Consider the following 17,507-nt stretch of genomic DNA (forward strand, 5'->3'; position numbering starts at 1 on the left):
AAGTAAAGTTTAAAAAGAAGAGAAGGGGAGGTTATAGCTACCACCGCTGATCTCAAGATGTCCTAATGGTCCTGGGTCAGGTAGTGCTCCGTCGTCGGTCGCCATGATGCTCGGTGGGGAAGCTTTGAATTTTCGTTGTCCAGAAGTCATCTTTTATGCTTAGTGACACACCTTGCTCCACCTCTGCATCAGGGATCTCCGCCCTTCTCGAATGAGGCTACTGCGCATGCACGAGGGGGAGTGTCCAAGGCGTGGTCAGTCTTAGAGGCGGGCAGCCTTCAACCAGGAGGTGTGTTTTGGTATTACAATAAAGCAAAGTTCGCCTAAAGTTCATGATTTCTTCATTGATGTTATGGCAACAGTTGCAACCCATCTTTTTTGACAGTGGCTATGCGGTCAGCTCTGGTTAGGCTCAGGTACCGAACAATAGCACAGCACTCTGTACCACACGCCTCAGTGCTCAGGAGAACAGCACAGCGCTCACTGTGCCGCACAGTTCTGTATTCAGGAGCCTCATTCCACTCTTGGGATTGGCAACTGTGTTCCAAACAGGCCATTGTCGGGTACCTTCCTGTCCATGTCCCTGATGACAATGTTGAGACAATGCTGATCTTCTGACCGACTCTTACAACATCGGCTCCAAGTAGGCTCTGGCAGTTGGGCTGCAGGCCACAAGGGCTCTGAGTAGGCTCTGGCTGGCCAGCTGAGGTCCAAGAGGGCTGTGAGTAGGCTCTGGCTGGCTGACGTGTGGTCTAGGCGGGCTCTACGTTGCCTCTGGCTGGCAATCTGGTATCCAGCTGGGCTCCAAATAGGCTTTGAGTGGCAGGCCGGGCTTAAAGACAACTGTGATTAGGGTCTGGCTGACCAGAAGAGCCACAGAGGACGAGTCGTCTTCTCTCAGGCCGCCTTCTGCCTGCTCTCTCGAAGCAGATCCGGGGCCTCACCTTCAGGTCAACTTCCCCAAAACAAAGCAGCCTCGAGTCCTGTTTCTCTGGGGCCCAGCCCTGGTGCCTCAAGGGCTTTGACAGCAGCTATTCCGCTTTCAGTGGGAGCCTGCCCTGGCACCCTCGGGACCAGGCTGGGCGGGCGCTCAGCTGTGTGCCTGACGTCTGTCCACACAAGCCAGGATGGCAGCAGGGAGCTCCCGCACCCTTCACCAGCTTTGAGGCTGCCACGCTTCAAGCCACTGCTCTCGCCCCTCCAGGGAGCGGCCCTGATCAGCAAGCGCAACGCAGGCGGCTGCCTCCTGCTTCTCTGCCACGACTGCCCTGCATCCTGCACGTGAGCACGGCTCTGCCGTCGGCCGTAGGAGGCAGACTGAGGAGCTGAGGCTGCTGCAGCATTTCCCAAGGCCATGGAGAATGGCACGTGGGGCTGAGAGCAGGAGCAGCCTCCTCTGCCTGGAGCTTGCAGCTGCCTGTCCTTGGCCACGCACACCAGGGGCCACAACCGCCCTTGTCCGTGTTGGCCCAGAACAGCGAGACAACTGCTGGAGAGTGAGGACACGGCGCCTGCCAGAGGGTGTTGCTGGGGCTGACGTGGCCGGTGCTGCCTCTGTGCTGCCCTGTGCTCTGTGCGGGAAGGGTGACACTGCTCGGCTCTGGTGGGCTGAGGTGGCTGCACATCCCTGCGTGCTTGCGCGGCTGGAACCAGATGGGCTTTGCCACACACACGCTTGTGCTGCTGTCTGTAGCAGTTCTGTTCTCCGGTGTACGAGTTTTGAGAAGGACCTGGTGGCAGAGGGCTGCGGAGAGCAGGGGGGCGGTGAACTCCCCCAAGAGGCTGTGGTGCCACACTGGGTTTTTTCCTGCTCGCCGCTGGCAGGCAGTGCTGGGGCCGGGCACTGCTGCCTGCCACGGGGCCTGCACACCCCGTCCCGCAAGCCGAGCATTCAGCTGGGTCTGTCGGGGGTGTCCGATCCCAGCTTCTGCTTCCCCTGCTGCTTGGAAACCCCCATGTTTTCCCCCCCCCGCCCCAGAGACCACCGTGCCCAGCCCCTGGAACCAGCGACTCTGTGACATCAGCCCCGTTGCCGTGGGCACCGTGGGCACCGCGAGCCCTGCGGGCACTCTGTTGGCTGCTGCACTGGTGGTGACAAGCCCTCGGTTCTGGCAGCTGGCACATGCCGCTGGCAGTGATGCATCTGCTCCGTCTCCTCATCCTGCTGGCCCTGTGCTGGCCTGCGCACGGCGCCTGGGACAGTTGTAGGTAAGTGGCCGAGGCTCTTGGAGGGAGCTTGGGCAACCTGATGGGGTTCCCTGGAGGGTGCCCGCTTGTCCCCCGTGGTCACACCACGGCTTCCCCAGCCCCACGTGGGAGCCTCGGCTCCTTGCAGCGCCCGGGCTGCTGGCACAACTCGCCTGCGGGGCTCCAGCAGAAATGGGGGCGGCCGCCCGCCTGCCCCACGGGGCTCTCTGGCCTCGCTGTCCATGCAGTGCCTCGTGGGGAGGGCAGACGGCTGACCTTCAGCCGGGACAGCAGCGAGCCGTCGAGCAGGATGGTGATGAGTTTCTGGTTACAGGACCTGCGGGCTCCGGCCCATGGCTGCTGACGATGGCACCTCGCACGTGGTGGGGGGTACAGACGCCCAGCCAGGGGCCTGGCCCTGGATCGTGAGCATCCAGGGTCCCTGGAGAAGAGGCACGGGACATGTGTGTGGAGGGTCCCTCATCAGCCCACAGTGGGTCCTCACAGCAGCCCACTGCTTCACCAAGGCCAGGTAAGGAGGGCCAGGAACAGGGATATCCCCTGGCACTCGCGGATGCCCCACCCGCAGCACCACGTGCTACTCCCGTCCCCTTTCCTTGCGGTATGCCCAGTGCCTGGGCACTGCAGAGCCCGGCTGAGACGCTGCTCAGGAGAGAGTTGGGCTCCTGCCACGGCTTTCTAGCAGCCTCCAGCTTGACACGCCTTGAGCCCAAGGCATGCAGGGGCAGTCGCGCCCTCCGTAGCACTGCTTTCCTCTCCCCTGTGTGAAGCAAAGGGCAGGGAACTGCTGGGCTGCTGCAGCACGTGGTTCCTCTCCCTCTGAGCCCTCTCCCCCTCTGCCTTCCAGGCACATCACCACGTGGCGCGTGGTGGTTGGGGCCACCCGCTTGACTCAGCTGGGCCCGGAGGCCCAAGTGCGCAATATTAAACGGCTGCTGGTTCACGAGGATTACAGCAGCATCTCGCAGAGGAACGACATTGCGCTGCTGGAGTTGGACCAGCCTGTCCAGTGCAGCAACTCCATACAACTCGCCTGCGTGCCCGACGCCTCGCTGAAAGTGTCAGAACTGACAACCTGCTACATCAGTGGCTGGGGGTCCACGACAGCGAGAGGTGAGTTCCCAAAGAGCGCTCGCGTCCCAAGTGCGAGCTCAGCACACGGGGGAGGCGGGCTGGGCTTCCTGACAGCAGAGGCAAGAGCCAGAGCGCGGCTGCGGGGACGTGTGCCCATGGAGAGATGGGCCTGGCCCAGGGCCCACGGCGAGACAGAAGGGCAACGCCGGTGCAAAGCCAAGCCCCAGGGAAGGGTTCACCCAGACAGGGCAGGAGACCTGGCAACGAGCTGCCGGGCGTTAATTCCTTTCTCTGCTCACAGCTGAAGGACCAACGGATGTTCTGCAGGAGGCCAAGGTCCACCTCATCGACCTCAACCTCTGCAACAGCAGCCGGTCGTACCAAGGGGCCGTCCACCCCCACAACCTGTGCGCTGGCTACCCGCAGGGCGGCATCGACACCTGCCAGGTAGGAGCCTGCGACAAGGCAGCGCCCAGCGGCACAGGCAGCCCCGGCACAGCCGCCCAAACACCCTGGCACGGGCTTTGCCTGGCCAGTCGCCCTCCCACCGCTGGGTCCCCGCCGCTGGCGGGGCTCACCTCCCCTTCCCCAGCTGCAGGCCCTTGCCCAGGGCCCCACTGTCCCAGAGGCCTGGGACTCTGCCCAGAAAGCCCATCCAGCACTCCTGGCAGCACCGAGGTCCAGGTCCCAGCCCTGGAACATCCCTCTTGCACCCAGCCAGCATTGCTGGGTGGAGCACGAGAGGAGCACGAGTCCTACCCCACGGGCCCATGACCCCCTCTCAGACAAGGTCCTGTTGCCCCCAGCACCTGAGCAGAGCCTCTCTGTGCAGCGCATACAGCTCTGGGGGGTGCTGACAGAGAGAAGGAGCCGGCCCTAGTGCTGCCAGCGGCCACCCGACACCACCTTGACCCTCTCTCCTCCACTGCAGGGTGACAGCGGTGCTCCTCTCGTCTGCAAAGACAACAGTGCTGACCACTTCTGGCTGGTTGGGGTGACCAGCTGGGGGAGAGGCTGTACGAGAGCAAAACGGCTGGGAATCTACACCTCCACTCAGCACTTTTACGACTGGATCCTAGAACAGATGGGGCTGAGCCCAGCAGTAACGGCTGCTCCAACGCCACGGCCAGCCTTCCCCTCAACCCCCCTTCAGACGCCAAGGCCAACACCAACACAATCAGGCGGGTTCAGCTCCTTCCCCCTTCTAGTGCAGAAGTTGGTGGAACTCTTTACTTGGTTGCAGGAGCTCATGCAGAACCTGAGGGAAGGCCTGAGCACCAGGATGGACAGGATCCAGTGCAGGCTGCAGTGCACCATGACCGCCTCCTGCAAGGGCTCTGACTGCTGAGCCAACGGCAGCCTCAGCGTCAACAGCCTTCTCGGTCCTGCCCATGCTCCTCCGACTGCACAAAAAAATGTTGTCTTAGTTGTTGAATAAAATTCCCAAGTTTCACAGCTCACGACGCTTCAGTTCCATTCTGTCTCCTGTCCAAGACAAGGATTCCATGCCCAGCACCTGAAAATGAGGCTGCAGGCAGCCAAGTCGGGCACAAAGGGAAAGAGTCACTCTGAGGGGTGACCCCGAGCCTGGTCGGAGAGGAGGGGGAGGGTGCGGTGGGAGAAGGGGCCACTGGTCACAGGGGGCCAGAGGTCTTGGGGACAGTGATTCGCGGAAACAGACTCTATTCAACTCAGAGAGTTATGCAGCAGGTATGTTTACTCCAGCGCTGGGGTGCGAGGGGATTTCCCCACAAAGCTTGCACCCCAACAGCACATTTTACTAGAAACTTATCGACTCTGGATATACATATTCATTGATTACATAACACAAACATACATATGCATGAGTAAGGCTGGGTTAGCTCTAGAGGCTGGTGTCAGCAGTTTGTGTTCTCTTTGCACCTGCGCATTTCCTCCTGGGGGGCGTCTTCAGGGGTCTTTGGGAGGAAGGCTCACAGTCCTCCTCACCCTGTACTTCTCCCCGGAGCATGTGCAGTTTCTCTTGGCCAATTTCTTGAATAACAAGAGTGGTTTTCAGCCAGTTTACTCATTCTATCTTATCTAAGAGAACCAATGGAACTTCTACCGTCCGTATATGACCATCTTTACTCATTACCAAGACCCAACTAGTCAGAGCACATCTGTTTCCCAAGGACAAAAACATGATATTTTGCTGAACACTGCAGTTCTTGGTAGATTTTCGCAGTAAACTGCTTTGTTTTGATGGACACAGCAGTCCTTGGTAAAATCCCACAGAAGAGTCTGGGCAAGCAGGATTCTTAGCAATATTCAGAAATACTATAAGTAATACTATAAGTTGCTATGAGTGAGTAAATAAGTTGTTAAGCAGTTTTCTATAAGTAAATAAGTCTCAAAACAAGTAATCATTTCTCTGTATCAGTGCTTGGTTTACTGTGGAGCTCTAACAGCCAGAACTACTCCTACAGCCACAGCAGGCCAGCAAGTTCCTTGTCCCAGAGGAGGTAGCAGGCTGTAACCTTGAAGTGCATCCCCAGCTCTAAAGCTGTAGGCACTGCTTCCAGGCTCAGCTAAACTAGAGCAGAATTGGATCCAAACTGAGCAAGGAGGCAAGGACCCAGACTAGGGACAGGGAACGGGAAAGAGAAGGCTGGAAGGGGAACATTTCACTGCCTTCAGGAGCCTGTGGCATGCAATTTGAGTCCAGGTCAAGGAAAGAGAAAAACCATTTTCTAGAGATGCTCTTTCGCTCAATTCTCTGGTTTGTTGCTTGAAGGAAAGAACATGCTCCTGGCCAAGAGACTCCCTACGGAAACAGCAGATATTCTGAGTGAAGAGGCAGCTAGTCATGGGGGCTAAAAAGAAATAGAGGGATTTAAGGAAAGGTAGAGGAAGAGATTTTTCACTAAACAGACTTTGGTCTTCCTTCCCTTCACACATAGCATTCATCTTTAGTTGAAGTGTCCTTGTTTCTGTAGTAAATAAGACAACATAGCTTTTAAATACATGAACTCCTCCAGAAAAGGAGTAGTGAAAGAAAAGAAATAATCAACTGGACCTGACAGCTTCACCGGTTAGAATGGAATGGAGAGGGAATGCTTTGAGCTCTGAAGAAGGCTTTGGATCTAACCAGGTTGCTGGGTCAGAAGATACAGAAAAGTCTTTCCTCTTGGAGAGCTTTAGCAGCAGGTCAGGAGGGGGTTCCTCTGCCTGGGATCTGCACTTTATACCTTTTTTTATCCTCCCCTCCCCAAAAAGGAGCCCCGGTGCAGTTCCTTCAAGGCCCTCAGTCCTGGACACTGCTGCCCTTTGTGGCTTCTTCAGGTTTTCCTTACTAACGGGATGTTATTCCACCAGCAGCAACAAGCAAATACAACTTAAGAGGGAAGAACACATGGGAGCATTCGCAGCTACTGTGGGAAAGGTGTTCCATGCCTGCTCTTTATCTCATTACCAAGAAACTGCAGACCAGCAGCTTGCTAATGGATTATATAAGAAGCTTTTCCTTATTCAGACACACACACAGACTTATGTTCTACATGTTGTTATCTATTCTACAGTTATCTTTTAAAGGCAATGAACAGGTTCTGGATGTTTCATAGCCAGAACTTCAGCTGCAGATGCAGAGAGAATATTGTTAGGAAACAAGAAATTACAGCCTTTGGTGTGTCTGTTTAGGAGTGGCAGTGGGAGCTGTGATGCCTCCCATCAGCAGAAGTTTCCCTCAGGCATCTGCAGAGAGTTACCACCCAGTCTGCGATGATCCTGGCTTTTTGGTTCAATGTTGTTAATTAAGTAGAATCTGGTCATATTGATTAGACGGTAAGTTTTGCAGAACAGAAGCCTGTGAAAGGATTATGAAGAGTTTGGTTTTTAAAAAGACTTTCTTAGCCTTTTTGGTGCATGGAAATATCAAAAGTTTCATCTTTATGAGAGAGGTAAAAAGCACAGTTTAGGGGCCTCTGTGTGTTTAGAAAACTTGTTTATGCTCCTCACAATCAAGAAATAAACTTAGAATCAAATGCTTCAAAAAATTGTGGTATCTGCTTTTAGAGATTTTACATTCATAGGTATATGTACATATACAAAGTTTTCCTCTGCAGTTGCTTAGACCAGAAATGCTAGCATTTCATTTTGCTTTAATGAAAAACTTTAAACTCCAAAAATCAAGAAAACACCCTAAAGCAATTTAGAATAAAACTTGACAGCACCACAAAACCAACCAACCTTTATCCACCCTTTCGTACCCAACCTGTATCCAATCTCTTTTCCATCAGATAGAGCATCCTAGATAAGGAAAGCATTCACTAATGATGTGTAGACAAGCTTTTAAGTACTTCAAAAATTTAAATGAATTAAAGGTGTAACTTCGAAGTGGTTACTCAAACTGATATTAAGGCCTCTCACAGGCACTTTCTTATTCAGAATCAGAACAGCACTGATTTGATTCAGTTTAATGCTGAATCTGAAGATACACTGAATTAAACCACACTGAAGAGTGCCTACACTGGGATTTAATGCAATCTAATCTGAGCCCAAAGCAGGGAATTCAGGCCATACATAATGGACTTGCCTTGAGCCATGGCCTTGGGTGCCAAAACCTGAAGGCAGCTTCATCTGAAGAGTGTCACGCAAACAAACACTGCTGGGAACCTAAAATCCTCAGGATGCTGAAGCTGAAAGCATTACCCTTGGCCAGCCTTGCCATTTGAGCAGGCTCTTGTCTGCATCCAGCCTGCAAACAAATTTCATTTGGTGCTCACCAAAATCCCACATTCTCTGGCATTTTTGGGTTACTCTCTCCTCCCAGCATCCCAGCTGCAATTCAGTTCTGCATTTCCCAGCTGCCAAAGCCTTGCCAGGCTCCTCTTGCACTTGCTGTCCTGCCTCTGCCTGAGCAAGCCCCACTTAAAAGTAGCAGTTTGCAGTAAAACTGCCCAGAAGTTCCTAATAAGGAGCGAGTGGATTAGCAGGGCCCGCAGCAGCACTCCACAACTACAAATCTTGTATGAAGAGACGCTGTTTTACACCCCAGGCTCATCCTGCACCTGATTACAGTATTTGTCTTCCCCTCCCGGGCGAGGGAAAAGGTCTCTCTGGGTAACACATCGCGTGCTGAGAGGGGGGACAGGGCTGCGGAGCAGCGTCGGTAATTCTTAGTCTTAATAAGGAACATTGCAAGAAGTCCAAAGGTTTTTCTTTAGCGGGTTTAAGGGAGATACTTTGAGGTCAGGAGTTGGTGCAATCACTTGCGAAGCTGGGCTAAAACAGAGGATGAAAATACATACAATATATTAACATATATTAAATATATTGTATTTAATACAGTGATGAAACATTGGGTGAGAGACACCAGTACAAGGTAGGTGTTGGATCCTAACTGCTTAACACTGATATTAAAAGATCAAACATAATTACCAAATTCCAGAAGAAAAAACCCCAAGTACCATGTCTTTTACCACCCCCATGGAGAAGCCGCTGTTTGCAGCAGCCTGGGTGCAAGCCCTGCCTCTGCCCGCCTGGCTGAGGGGAGGTGCTGGGATCCCTCAAACTCAGGGGAGCAACAGAAGAGTACAGAAGTCACCGCTGTATAAAGACACCCTCAGCCACAACGTGACCGGGTCTGCCAACGTGCTGTCCCCCAAAATGTCAATCAACCGGAACAGACAATTTGGGGAGTATTGCCCTTGGCACCAGAGAAAGCCAAAGAAGAAATCCAAAGCCTTTGGCAAGAGCTTGCTGGGAACTGCATTCAGGCAGTGTAACAAACTGCAGTTCAGACACAAGAACAGCAGTTACCAGCTAGTGTGATAAATGATAAGTTATCTAAAAGCTTCACTCTCTTTTCTTTCTTTGTTGTTTGGTGTGGGGTTTTTTTTTTAATTCTACTTGCTACAGCAGCAAAGCATCGTAAAGTTGCATTTAAATTAAAACAATCCTCCAGCCTGGGGAACAGAAACACAACAGAGCGATCCATTTCCAAGAGAAAAAGGAGCAGGAAATCCAACTAAGATTTATACAATTATTCCTCTGTAATTATCCAGAAGAGAGAGAAAGCCCACGGGTCAGCAGTATCTCATTCATTATCACACAGCTAGCTTTTTAGGCTTTAATTTTGTTTTATATTTTTGCAATCCCCAGCCTACGTCCAGGTTACAGCAATGTGCCTGAAAATTAAAGCATGGTGCTGATAATCGGGTGAAATACAGCTCTCCCCATCCCCCCCGGCACGCAGACGGCGTCCCCCCGCACAGCAGCACCGTGTGGCAGCAGCCCAAGTGAGATTGTCATCACTGGCAGATGACCAGGCTGTAATCTGATGTAAGGAAATTAAGAGTGAAAAGTAATTCAAAGAGAAGAGGGGAAAAAATAAGGAGCCTGTCAAGCTCTAATACTTTAATTTGCCTTTTTCTGTAATTGCTTTATCCATTTCTTCTTTCATCCTCTGAAAATCTTCCTGGGCTATTGGTGCTACTTTTATTTATGGTAGGAGAACTACACTTGAGGCACATGCTGGTGGCCCACAGTTCAGCCTGGCATTTACACAAGGCCCACTTCCTTTCCATCTCAGCAGGACACTGATCTGATCAGCCACCACGGTGTCCCACCCCTGTTCATCTGCAGGGGGGTTTCTCCACCTGCCTGACAGACAGGGAGACCCCAGGAGATGCTGCAACTGAGAGAGAAGAGCATGAGACCTGCCAAATCTGGGGTCTCCAGTCCTCCTCCCTCCTGGCCCCAGGCTGGGTCAGCCTTCACCAGATGTTGGAGCTGGCTCCAGCATCACCCCCCACCATGGTGGGACTTCCAGCTGCCCACACAGTGGGGACCCAGGGCCATCACGGTTAGCTCCCTCATCTATCTCCACTGGTTTTACCGGATTTATTCTGTTACAGAGGGAAGGACTTTGCCCCAGAACCCCAACAGGCTCAGATGATAAAGTCTTTGAGATATTCACTCCAGGCTGAATATGATGAAGGACTGAAGGAAAATTAGAAAGGGGAAGTCTGTAGAGGAAAGACACTGCTCTGAGGCATAGAGGAACAATATATTTGATTAACTACCACCACAATACTGAGAGAAGGAAAGGAGCAGCTGCAGAGATTCACGCCTGGAAGAGACCATCACCTTTCACCTCCCACCGAGAACTAGAGCTGCTCTGGTCCTGAACTGCTGTTCATTTCCACACCTGGGTCCTGAGCTGGGCCTTAGCCAGAAGCTGTTGCTGCTCTCCATCTGAAAAAAACACGGGGAGTTTTTCTGACCTGATGAAAGCACCAGCTTAGAGGTATTAATATGAACAGGGTCATAACTGTTTCTGATGCCCAGGGTAGAAATAATAAGAATGTGCTGAGACTGCAGGAAGAAAATTAGCTCAGACATTGGAAAACTTTCTGAAGGCCAGGGACAGGGGGGCACCAGAATCTGTCTTCTGAAGAGGCAGCAGATGTTCATGGCCTGGGCAGGCTCCCAGAGCTGGGCTGCAGGGGCAGGAGAGTGGATCAGACACCTTCCTGAGATCCCCAATTTAATACATTCCTGAGAACAAAAGATGCTGATGAGTGAAGAAGTTTTTATAACAATGTTTAAAGCTCATTAAACAATTAATGGAAGTTTTTTTCTTATTTTAGGGACTCAGACTTTCTAGGACACCATCACATGTGCAGATGAGCCTAGAACAGTTATATATAGGAACAGAGTTTTATGATCACTATTTTCTGCTTAATTAAAGATCCTCCTCTTGAATTATTGCAACTTAATCTGGGTGCACAGGACTTTAACTGGTACCAGCTGAGGACAGAGCCCTGAGCAGATTTAACAAATGACAGTGATTTACACCCTCGATAGCTTTTTCTGTCTGTCTTCCAAACAAAGGAAGATTTTTTAAATTTTTTTTTTTGGTAGAAGTCAGAGTTGGTGTCCTTGTGCCTGCAGTTGGATTTCACAGCGATGCTATGACTGACAGTTCCCATACGTGTGAATGGGATTTTCTTTATATTGTTTTTAAAATCCTCAAACATTGCAAAGAACTGATATTTTCCCCAAAGTGCTATAGGGGAAGAACTCACAGCAGAATCGCTAGGACTCATGGACTGAGTGACCACGCTGACAGCAAAATTGGCTCAAGCAGCTCAGCAGTCCAATTTGAGCAAAGTTCACACAAGAAGCCACAATAAATCAATATTTTTAATATTCTTCCATCTGGAGATCAAGCTTAAAAACTTGTTCCTAGAGTCATTAATCACACTGTAAAGTAAAAAGCTGTATGTTCTTCTGGATTTTGAAGATGTCATTCCAAGCCCTTTAACGCAGCCAGAGAAATGCCTTTGGAGCTGCACTGCAGTGATCTGCAGTTTCCAAGTTCATAACGACACCTGAATGCTTGACACGGGTTTCTTTTGTTACAACTCAGGTGCAACCGCTCTGTATCATATCACATTCTCTAGCCGGAAATATTTAAGCAGAGGACTCTGGATATTCAAGCTATGATGAGGAGATTAGAGACTGGGTGGGGAGAACTGTATTCCAGCTTAAAGCAGATCTACACAGCTCCCCACCCCAACAAATAAAAAGGACTTTGACTCCAGTTCTGTCTTAGGATGAGACTATTTTACAGTAACTATGCACGTAATTAATGATCATGCCAGGACTGCTTTACATTCCCAGAGTGGCGTGCAGAAGCTTTACTATAAATTAAAACATCTAAGTTTTTATTGGATTCTTGTACCATAGTTCACTTACAAAGGATAAGTCTCAGAAAGCTCCAGAAATTAACTCTCCTTGTTTTACATGATAGAGATTCAGAACTTATAAATTACAGCTTTAGTGTGGAACAAAGCCATAAGGAAAGACAGACGTCACAGGGTGAACGGAGAGGTAAAGGGAATTTCAGTCAGAGCTTTTATGTTCATTGAAAGTGTTAGCTAGATCTGGATTTAGTATTATTTTGTCAGCTAAATTTTTTTGGCACCTAAAAGCACCTCAGAACATTTTAAACACTTCTGCAATAATAGCGTGAAGTCTCTTTGTAAGTGTTCAAGCCCATAACATTTTTATAAAACAGTGACAAAATATAATAGACTTTCTAACTTTAGACTTGCCAGCAGCAGCAGGGAAGAGGGGAGTAACACTCTCTTTAGGAACTTCTAGCAACTTCCAGGTCTCTGTGAGGTCAGGTAGGTGAATGTACGGGGAGCACAGTGAAAAGGCTGGTTCATTACAGACATTTTCTCAGAGTTGGTTGACTGTCGGTGTTTAAGTGTGAACAACAATTTTGATTTTCCCTGTGGTGGGGATATAGATGGAATTAATGCAGAGCTTCAGGTGTGGGAGTGAGCTTACATACACCCTTTTCTTAGCTAGAAAACACACAGGGTCCCTCTTCTCGGTTGTCTGTTGCTACAGAGCTTACTGGAATCCCATCACCAGAGGAAATAAAAGTGGACAGTTGAAGGTTTGGGGCAGAGAAACAGAGGAGCACAACGTGCGACTGCCAAAGCTGAGAAGCCAGACTGCACAGGGCAAAAATCTCCATACTATTAAGTATTTTGTAGCTCCAACCACCCCCTCCACCCTAGAGAGAAGAGCAGGGAAGCTTGATCCCTTGAGACTAGGGCAGATTGAGAAACACTGACCATTCAGATCAATGAGGCTGAAGGTACTCAGACCTGCCACAGAAAATAGCAGCAGCAGCGTTAATAAACTGGTCCCCTTGCGCCCCTGCAGCCTCCTCCTCTCCATTGTTAGCTTTGGACTTGACCTCCATACTTCATCATCATTTCTGCAAAGCTATCTCCGGCATCAGGACCCACTTTTAGGACTTTTAAATGATTGTGCCTTAACAAAGATTCACGGGTTGCAGGTCCTCCAAGTTAGCAAGGAACATGTGGGCTTCAATTTACTGAGGAACTGTTCATTTTCTCCTCATGATTATTTCAGTAGGGTCAAAAGGTAGAGGTGCTTCTCCCAGCTGAGTCATATCCAACAAGAGTAACCCCATTACTCGGAGGAAGACTGTGATGAAGGGTCACTCCTTGTGTTAGTAAAGGCCAAGCTGGAAATTAAACCACTACTTACTAAAAATAATATTCATACCTATTCAGGGGCAAGGCCATTGCTTTAATATCCAGAACTGATCCTGTGCTGAATTAGAGGCATGGACTTGCTGCTGTCCTTCTACATGAAGATGAGTGCCCTGGATTTGGTATTGCTCAGAGTAAGAGGAAGGACCCAGTAATTGCTGGAGGTCTGGACTGGGAGCTGCAGCTCCCACTGGAAGAGTGACTGCACTGATCCCACTCAGGGCTTCTCGCCACTCTAAGATTAAAATGGCTAAGAGAACATTATTTTGGCCCAGTTTTTATTTTAGCTACTCTATGAAGAAAAGAGGCAAAGAAGAGAACTGAATGCAAATTATTCTCTCCTGTAACGCAGACATGGCTGTCAGGAAAAGGACCCAAACACAGCCAGGACAGCATGGGATCATTTTTATTCTCAGATAACCTTAACTGGATTCCTGCTCGGTAAGGAGAATGGAGTTCAGGAGCTTATTTGCCACCCATCAAACTATTTAACTCCATCCTTGACTTCATCCCTAGCAAGGAGAACTAAAGAATGAGATTAATCCCTTTGCAGGGAGGATCAAAAGAGTCCAGGCATCATCATCCATCTTGCCACAGAGAAGAAACTTCCTCAGCAGATAGACAATAGAAACAGGTTGCTAAACTGTTTGTATCCTTTTCTCACCCTCGTAAAAGATGTAAGATCTGCAACTTAGTCAAAAAGTAAAGTTATAGGCAGGCAAAGGAGAATTGTTACTGTTGAGCTTAGCTCTCTATTGGTTCCTGCAATGTCTCATCTCACTGAGAGCATTGAGCAAATAATAATAGACCTTGCTGCATCTAATCACTGGGTTTTGTAGTTAATAATAAGGTTGAAAACTCCAGGCTGTCATTTGTAAAGAGAGCACAGAAAACGTGAAGTAGCGTTATGCTTCATCTGAGGAATACGATCCCTTTCCCAGAAGGGCCAAACAGGCTCAAAGTGCTCAAGGACAGGCAAGGACAACTCAAGTTGTGGAGAAAAGACAAGCTCATTTTATTTCCATGCAAAATAAGACTGGGCAGACGAGGCATACAGGTACAGCTTCCCGAGGCACAGAAAGCTGAATCCTCTGAAGGCACCAGGTGCCTGCATGGGAATTTAGGCTTCCCTGACTCCCACAGATGCCTTGGGAACGTGAGGCACCTAAAGAACTGGGGTTGTGGCCAAAGCAGACCAGCTGCCTTGGCCAAAAGCCACAGGGGATCGCGGTAAGAAAGGTGACCCAAATTCAGGCTCTAGCTTGACACCTGCAACCTTGACCATCCTCTTTATCAGCACATTTACCCCTGCTGTGAAACAGGGCAGTAAAATGAAACAGAAAACCAAGATTCTGAACAGTCACCTTCACTAGACAGGAATAATTATACCCTGATGGGGAAAACTGTTGTTTTGGAATAAAAGCTTATAGGAGAATAGTGTTTTCTATAAAGGTGTCCATCATGCTAAACAGACATTGTAAGGACAGGAACTGTGGCTTTTTTCCACCCATAATTAACAGTGTTTTCAGAGCTTTTACATAAATCATTTAGGGGTTATTAAATAAAAATCTGCCTCTTTACTTTTACTGTTTAACACTTTCAATTTCTCTTTCTTTTCTGGCTTATGCATTTCTATCAAAATTGTCCTCTTTTCATCTCAGTCTGCAGCCCATTTGCAGCACAGAATAAAACTTCACACCTTTGAGAGAAAAAGTAAAAAAAATAGAGAGGACAGAAATAATCTTTACAAATTACCAAATAAAATAAAGAGGTATCCAATTTGCTTGCCCTGCAAGTTGGAAGTACAGGGGGCTAAAAATGCCTTCTGTTCTGCAGAATGGTAAAAGTTAAGCTTGACATTCAACTTTTCGATTCAGGGGGGTATTTTGCAGCCTCCAGCAGATTCTGTCTTGCTGTGGCACACAACAAATGGATCCTTGAGTGTCCTAAATGCCAATTTACTATTTGTCCCAGTTTGAAAAGACAAATGTTTCAAATGGCACCACATTAAAGAGGTGATCTATAGTTTGCCTTCCATTGAGAGTAAAGGTCATAGCGTACAAAATATTTTTCAGAAAAATATTAACTCTATTACTGAATCCTGCAAAACTACATCTGCAATCAGACTTCTCTACAGAGACTTGTAAACCTTAAGTTAAGCCTGAAGTTTTTCTTTTCTCTTGAAATAGAAGAACTTGGTAAATCCACTGTATTAAATCTGGCTCAACTGGGCATCATTTATGTTGACTGAGAGCAGACTTAAATAACTTCCAGATGTCCAAGCTAGAGCAGATGAATACAACCCTTTGTGTTTAAGTCTGAACTAGCTCACATTAAGGCAGTTGATGGTGAGAAGGCAGCTCCAGGGAATGATACATCTCGAGGTGGTGAAGGCCAAATGAACTTCCCTCTGAAGACACTTGCTGCCATGAAGGTTGGAATGCAACCTGGCAGGAAGAGGAGGGAAGCATGCCTCCTGCAGCAGTGTTTTTAAGATGATGTGAAAAATAAGAGACTTCAGAGAAAAAGGTATGCTGTAAGGAGGCAACTTAGCCATGACCACAGCCTCAGAGGAAGCAGAAACAGGAATGGAAACCAAAGTGTGGATACTCACAGCACTGCAGAAGCAGAGATGGAAGGCTCTACTGTTCCATCATCAGAACAAGGAAAGCAATTAAAACCACCTCAGAGCAAAGTCTGTTTTCCCTGACTGTCAGGAAGAAGCAGGTGATTTTCCATATTCAGTGGTTCAGAATAGAAACAGCTTTGAGACAAGCACTAGAGACTGCAGCTCTATTCTTTGAGACTCTTCCTCCCCATGGCACAGGAAAGGGTCTTTCTGGGGAGCCAGTTTGAGAGCCTGAACCCAGCACCTACACCTCAGACCATATTGAACATAACAGTGCAAAACCAAAATAACTTCCAATTCATGTTCTCAAGTTGTAGCTTGAAAAAAGCAACTCCTGCCATAACATCTCATCCATTGCACACAGCTCTCTCCTGAATAAGAGTGAGAGCATGCACTAGATGCACTTGCACAGTAGCATGGAGTTCAAGACAAGAGTCTGGGAAAATTGTGGGAGAAGAGTTGTAACAGGGATCAAAAGTGGATTTGGTACAGTTTGCTGAAGAAAGTTCAAATGCTTGCTCTTCTGTACACAGAAACCACAAGCTGAAGCCCACCCGCTCCCCTCTCTGCTCTGAACCCCTCTGACCCTGGACAAGTCCAGAACCAGACTCAAGGTTTCAGCATCAGCCTACTTCAGCTTCCCTATGATGGCTTAGACCAGGCTAGATTTAGGTATCAAATGAGCATAAAGGAAGAACTCCAGTACCCACAGCGATGTGTCATTTCTAATTATCTTCACTCCAGTGAAGCACCAGTAGGGCAGCAGGGAACAGATACAGTCACACCTCAGCGAGCAGCAGCTTTCTGTCAGGTCTTAAGTGACTTCACAAGATGAAGAAACTAACAACCATATGCTCAGAAAGCACTGTCATGAGGAGCACAATAGGCAGACTGAACCATTTAAACCTAACTACTTCCAAGTACTGTAAAAAGCTCCAACAAAAAAAGCCCTCCCAGCCTGCTTCTCACTACGTTTTTACTTTTCCCAGGTTAAAAGAAGTTTTAGATTATCATCACCACCTGCCCTCCACTAAAACCATCCTTTCTCTGCAAATGGGTGAGGCCCACTCTCCTTAATAAATCCTCCCATATAGAAGAGAAGTAACATAAATAGCAACTCCGTACACATTGGATATTTTCTCTCCAATCACGTAGCCTTGGGACATCTTCCATAAGACATCTTCTCAGTCTGCATTTTAACAACCTTGTGAATAACTTTCTATCATTCTTTCTGTCTGTTTTCTAGCTTTTAACGCTTTGATATTATCCAACTATAGTTAAGTTCTTTAAGAGCCTTCCGTTTCTTCAAGGGACATGTTTTTTCCTCCACTTCTAAAAGCATTCATTACTCTGCTGTTTAACCACACTGCTGTTCTCTGAAAAGTATTTTAGCTATGGTTTTGATAGGTGGTAAAACATTTACTCTGAACTGCTCACACAATGTCTTTCAACAGTCTCCAAGCCTCCTGCAAGCCTTTTACCCCCTGCCCCTCCTCCTCATTCCCTGTTAACAAGCTTTCTCCACTTCAGAAAGA

General features: G+C 48.6%; 1 protein-coding gene across 1 annotated transcript; it reads left to right on the forward strand.

Moving 5' to 3' along the window:
• The first annotated feature begins 2,137 nt into the window (after nucleotides 1-2,137).
• LOC141927684 (acrosin-like) lies at nucleotides 2,138-4,630 on the forward strand. Its single transcript, XM_074834939.1, has 5 exons — nucleotides 2,138-2,208; nucleotides 2,522-2,719; nucleotides 3,056-3,321; nucleotides 3,584-3,729; nucleotides 4,214-4,630. The coding sequence occupies exons 1-5, from the start codon at nucleotides 2,138-2,140 to the stop codon at nucleotides 4,628-4,630; spliced, it is 1,098 nt and encodes a 365-aa protein (XP_074691040.1).
• The last annotated feature ends 12,877 nt before the right edge of the window (nucleotides 4,631-17,507 follow it).

This window comes from Strix aluco, chromosome 10 (assembly GCF_031877795.1).
Source record: "Strix aluco isolate bStrAlu1 chromosome 10, bStrAlu1.hap1, whole genome shotgun sequence".
Lineage (NCBI taxonomy): Eukaryota > Metazoa > Chordata > Aves > Strigiformes > Strigidae > Strix > Strix aluco.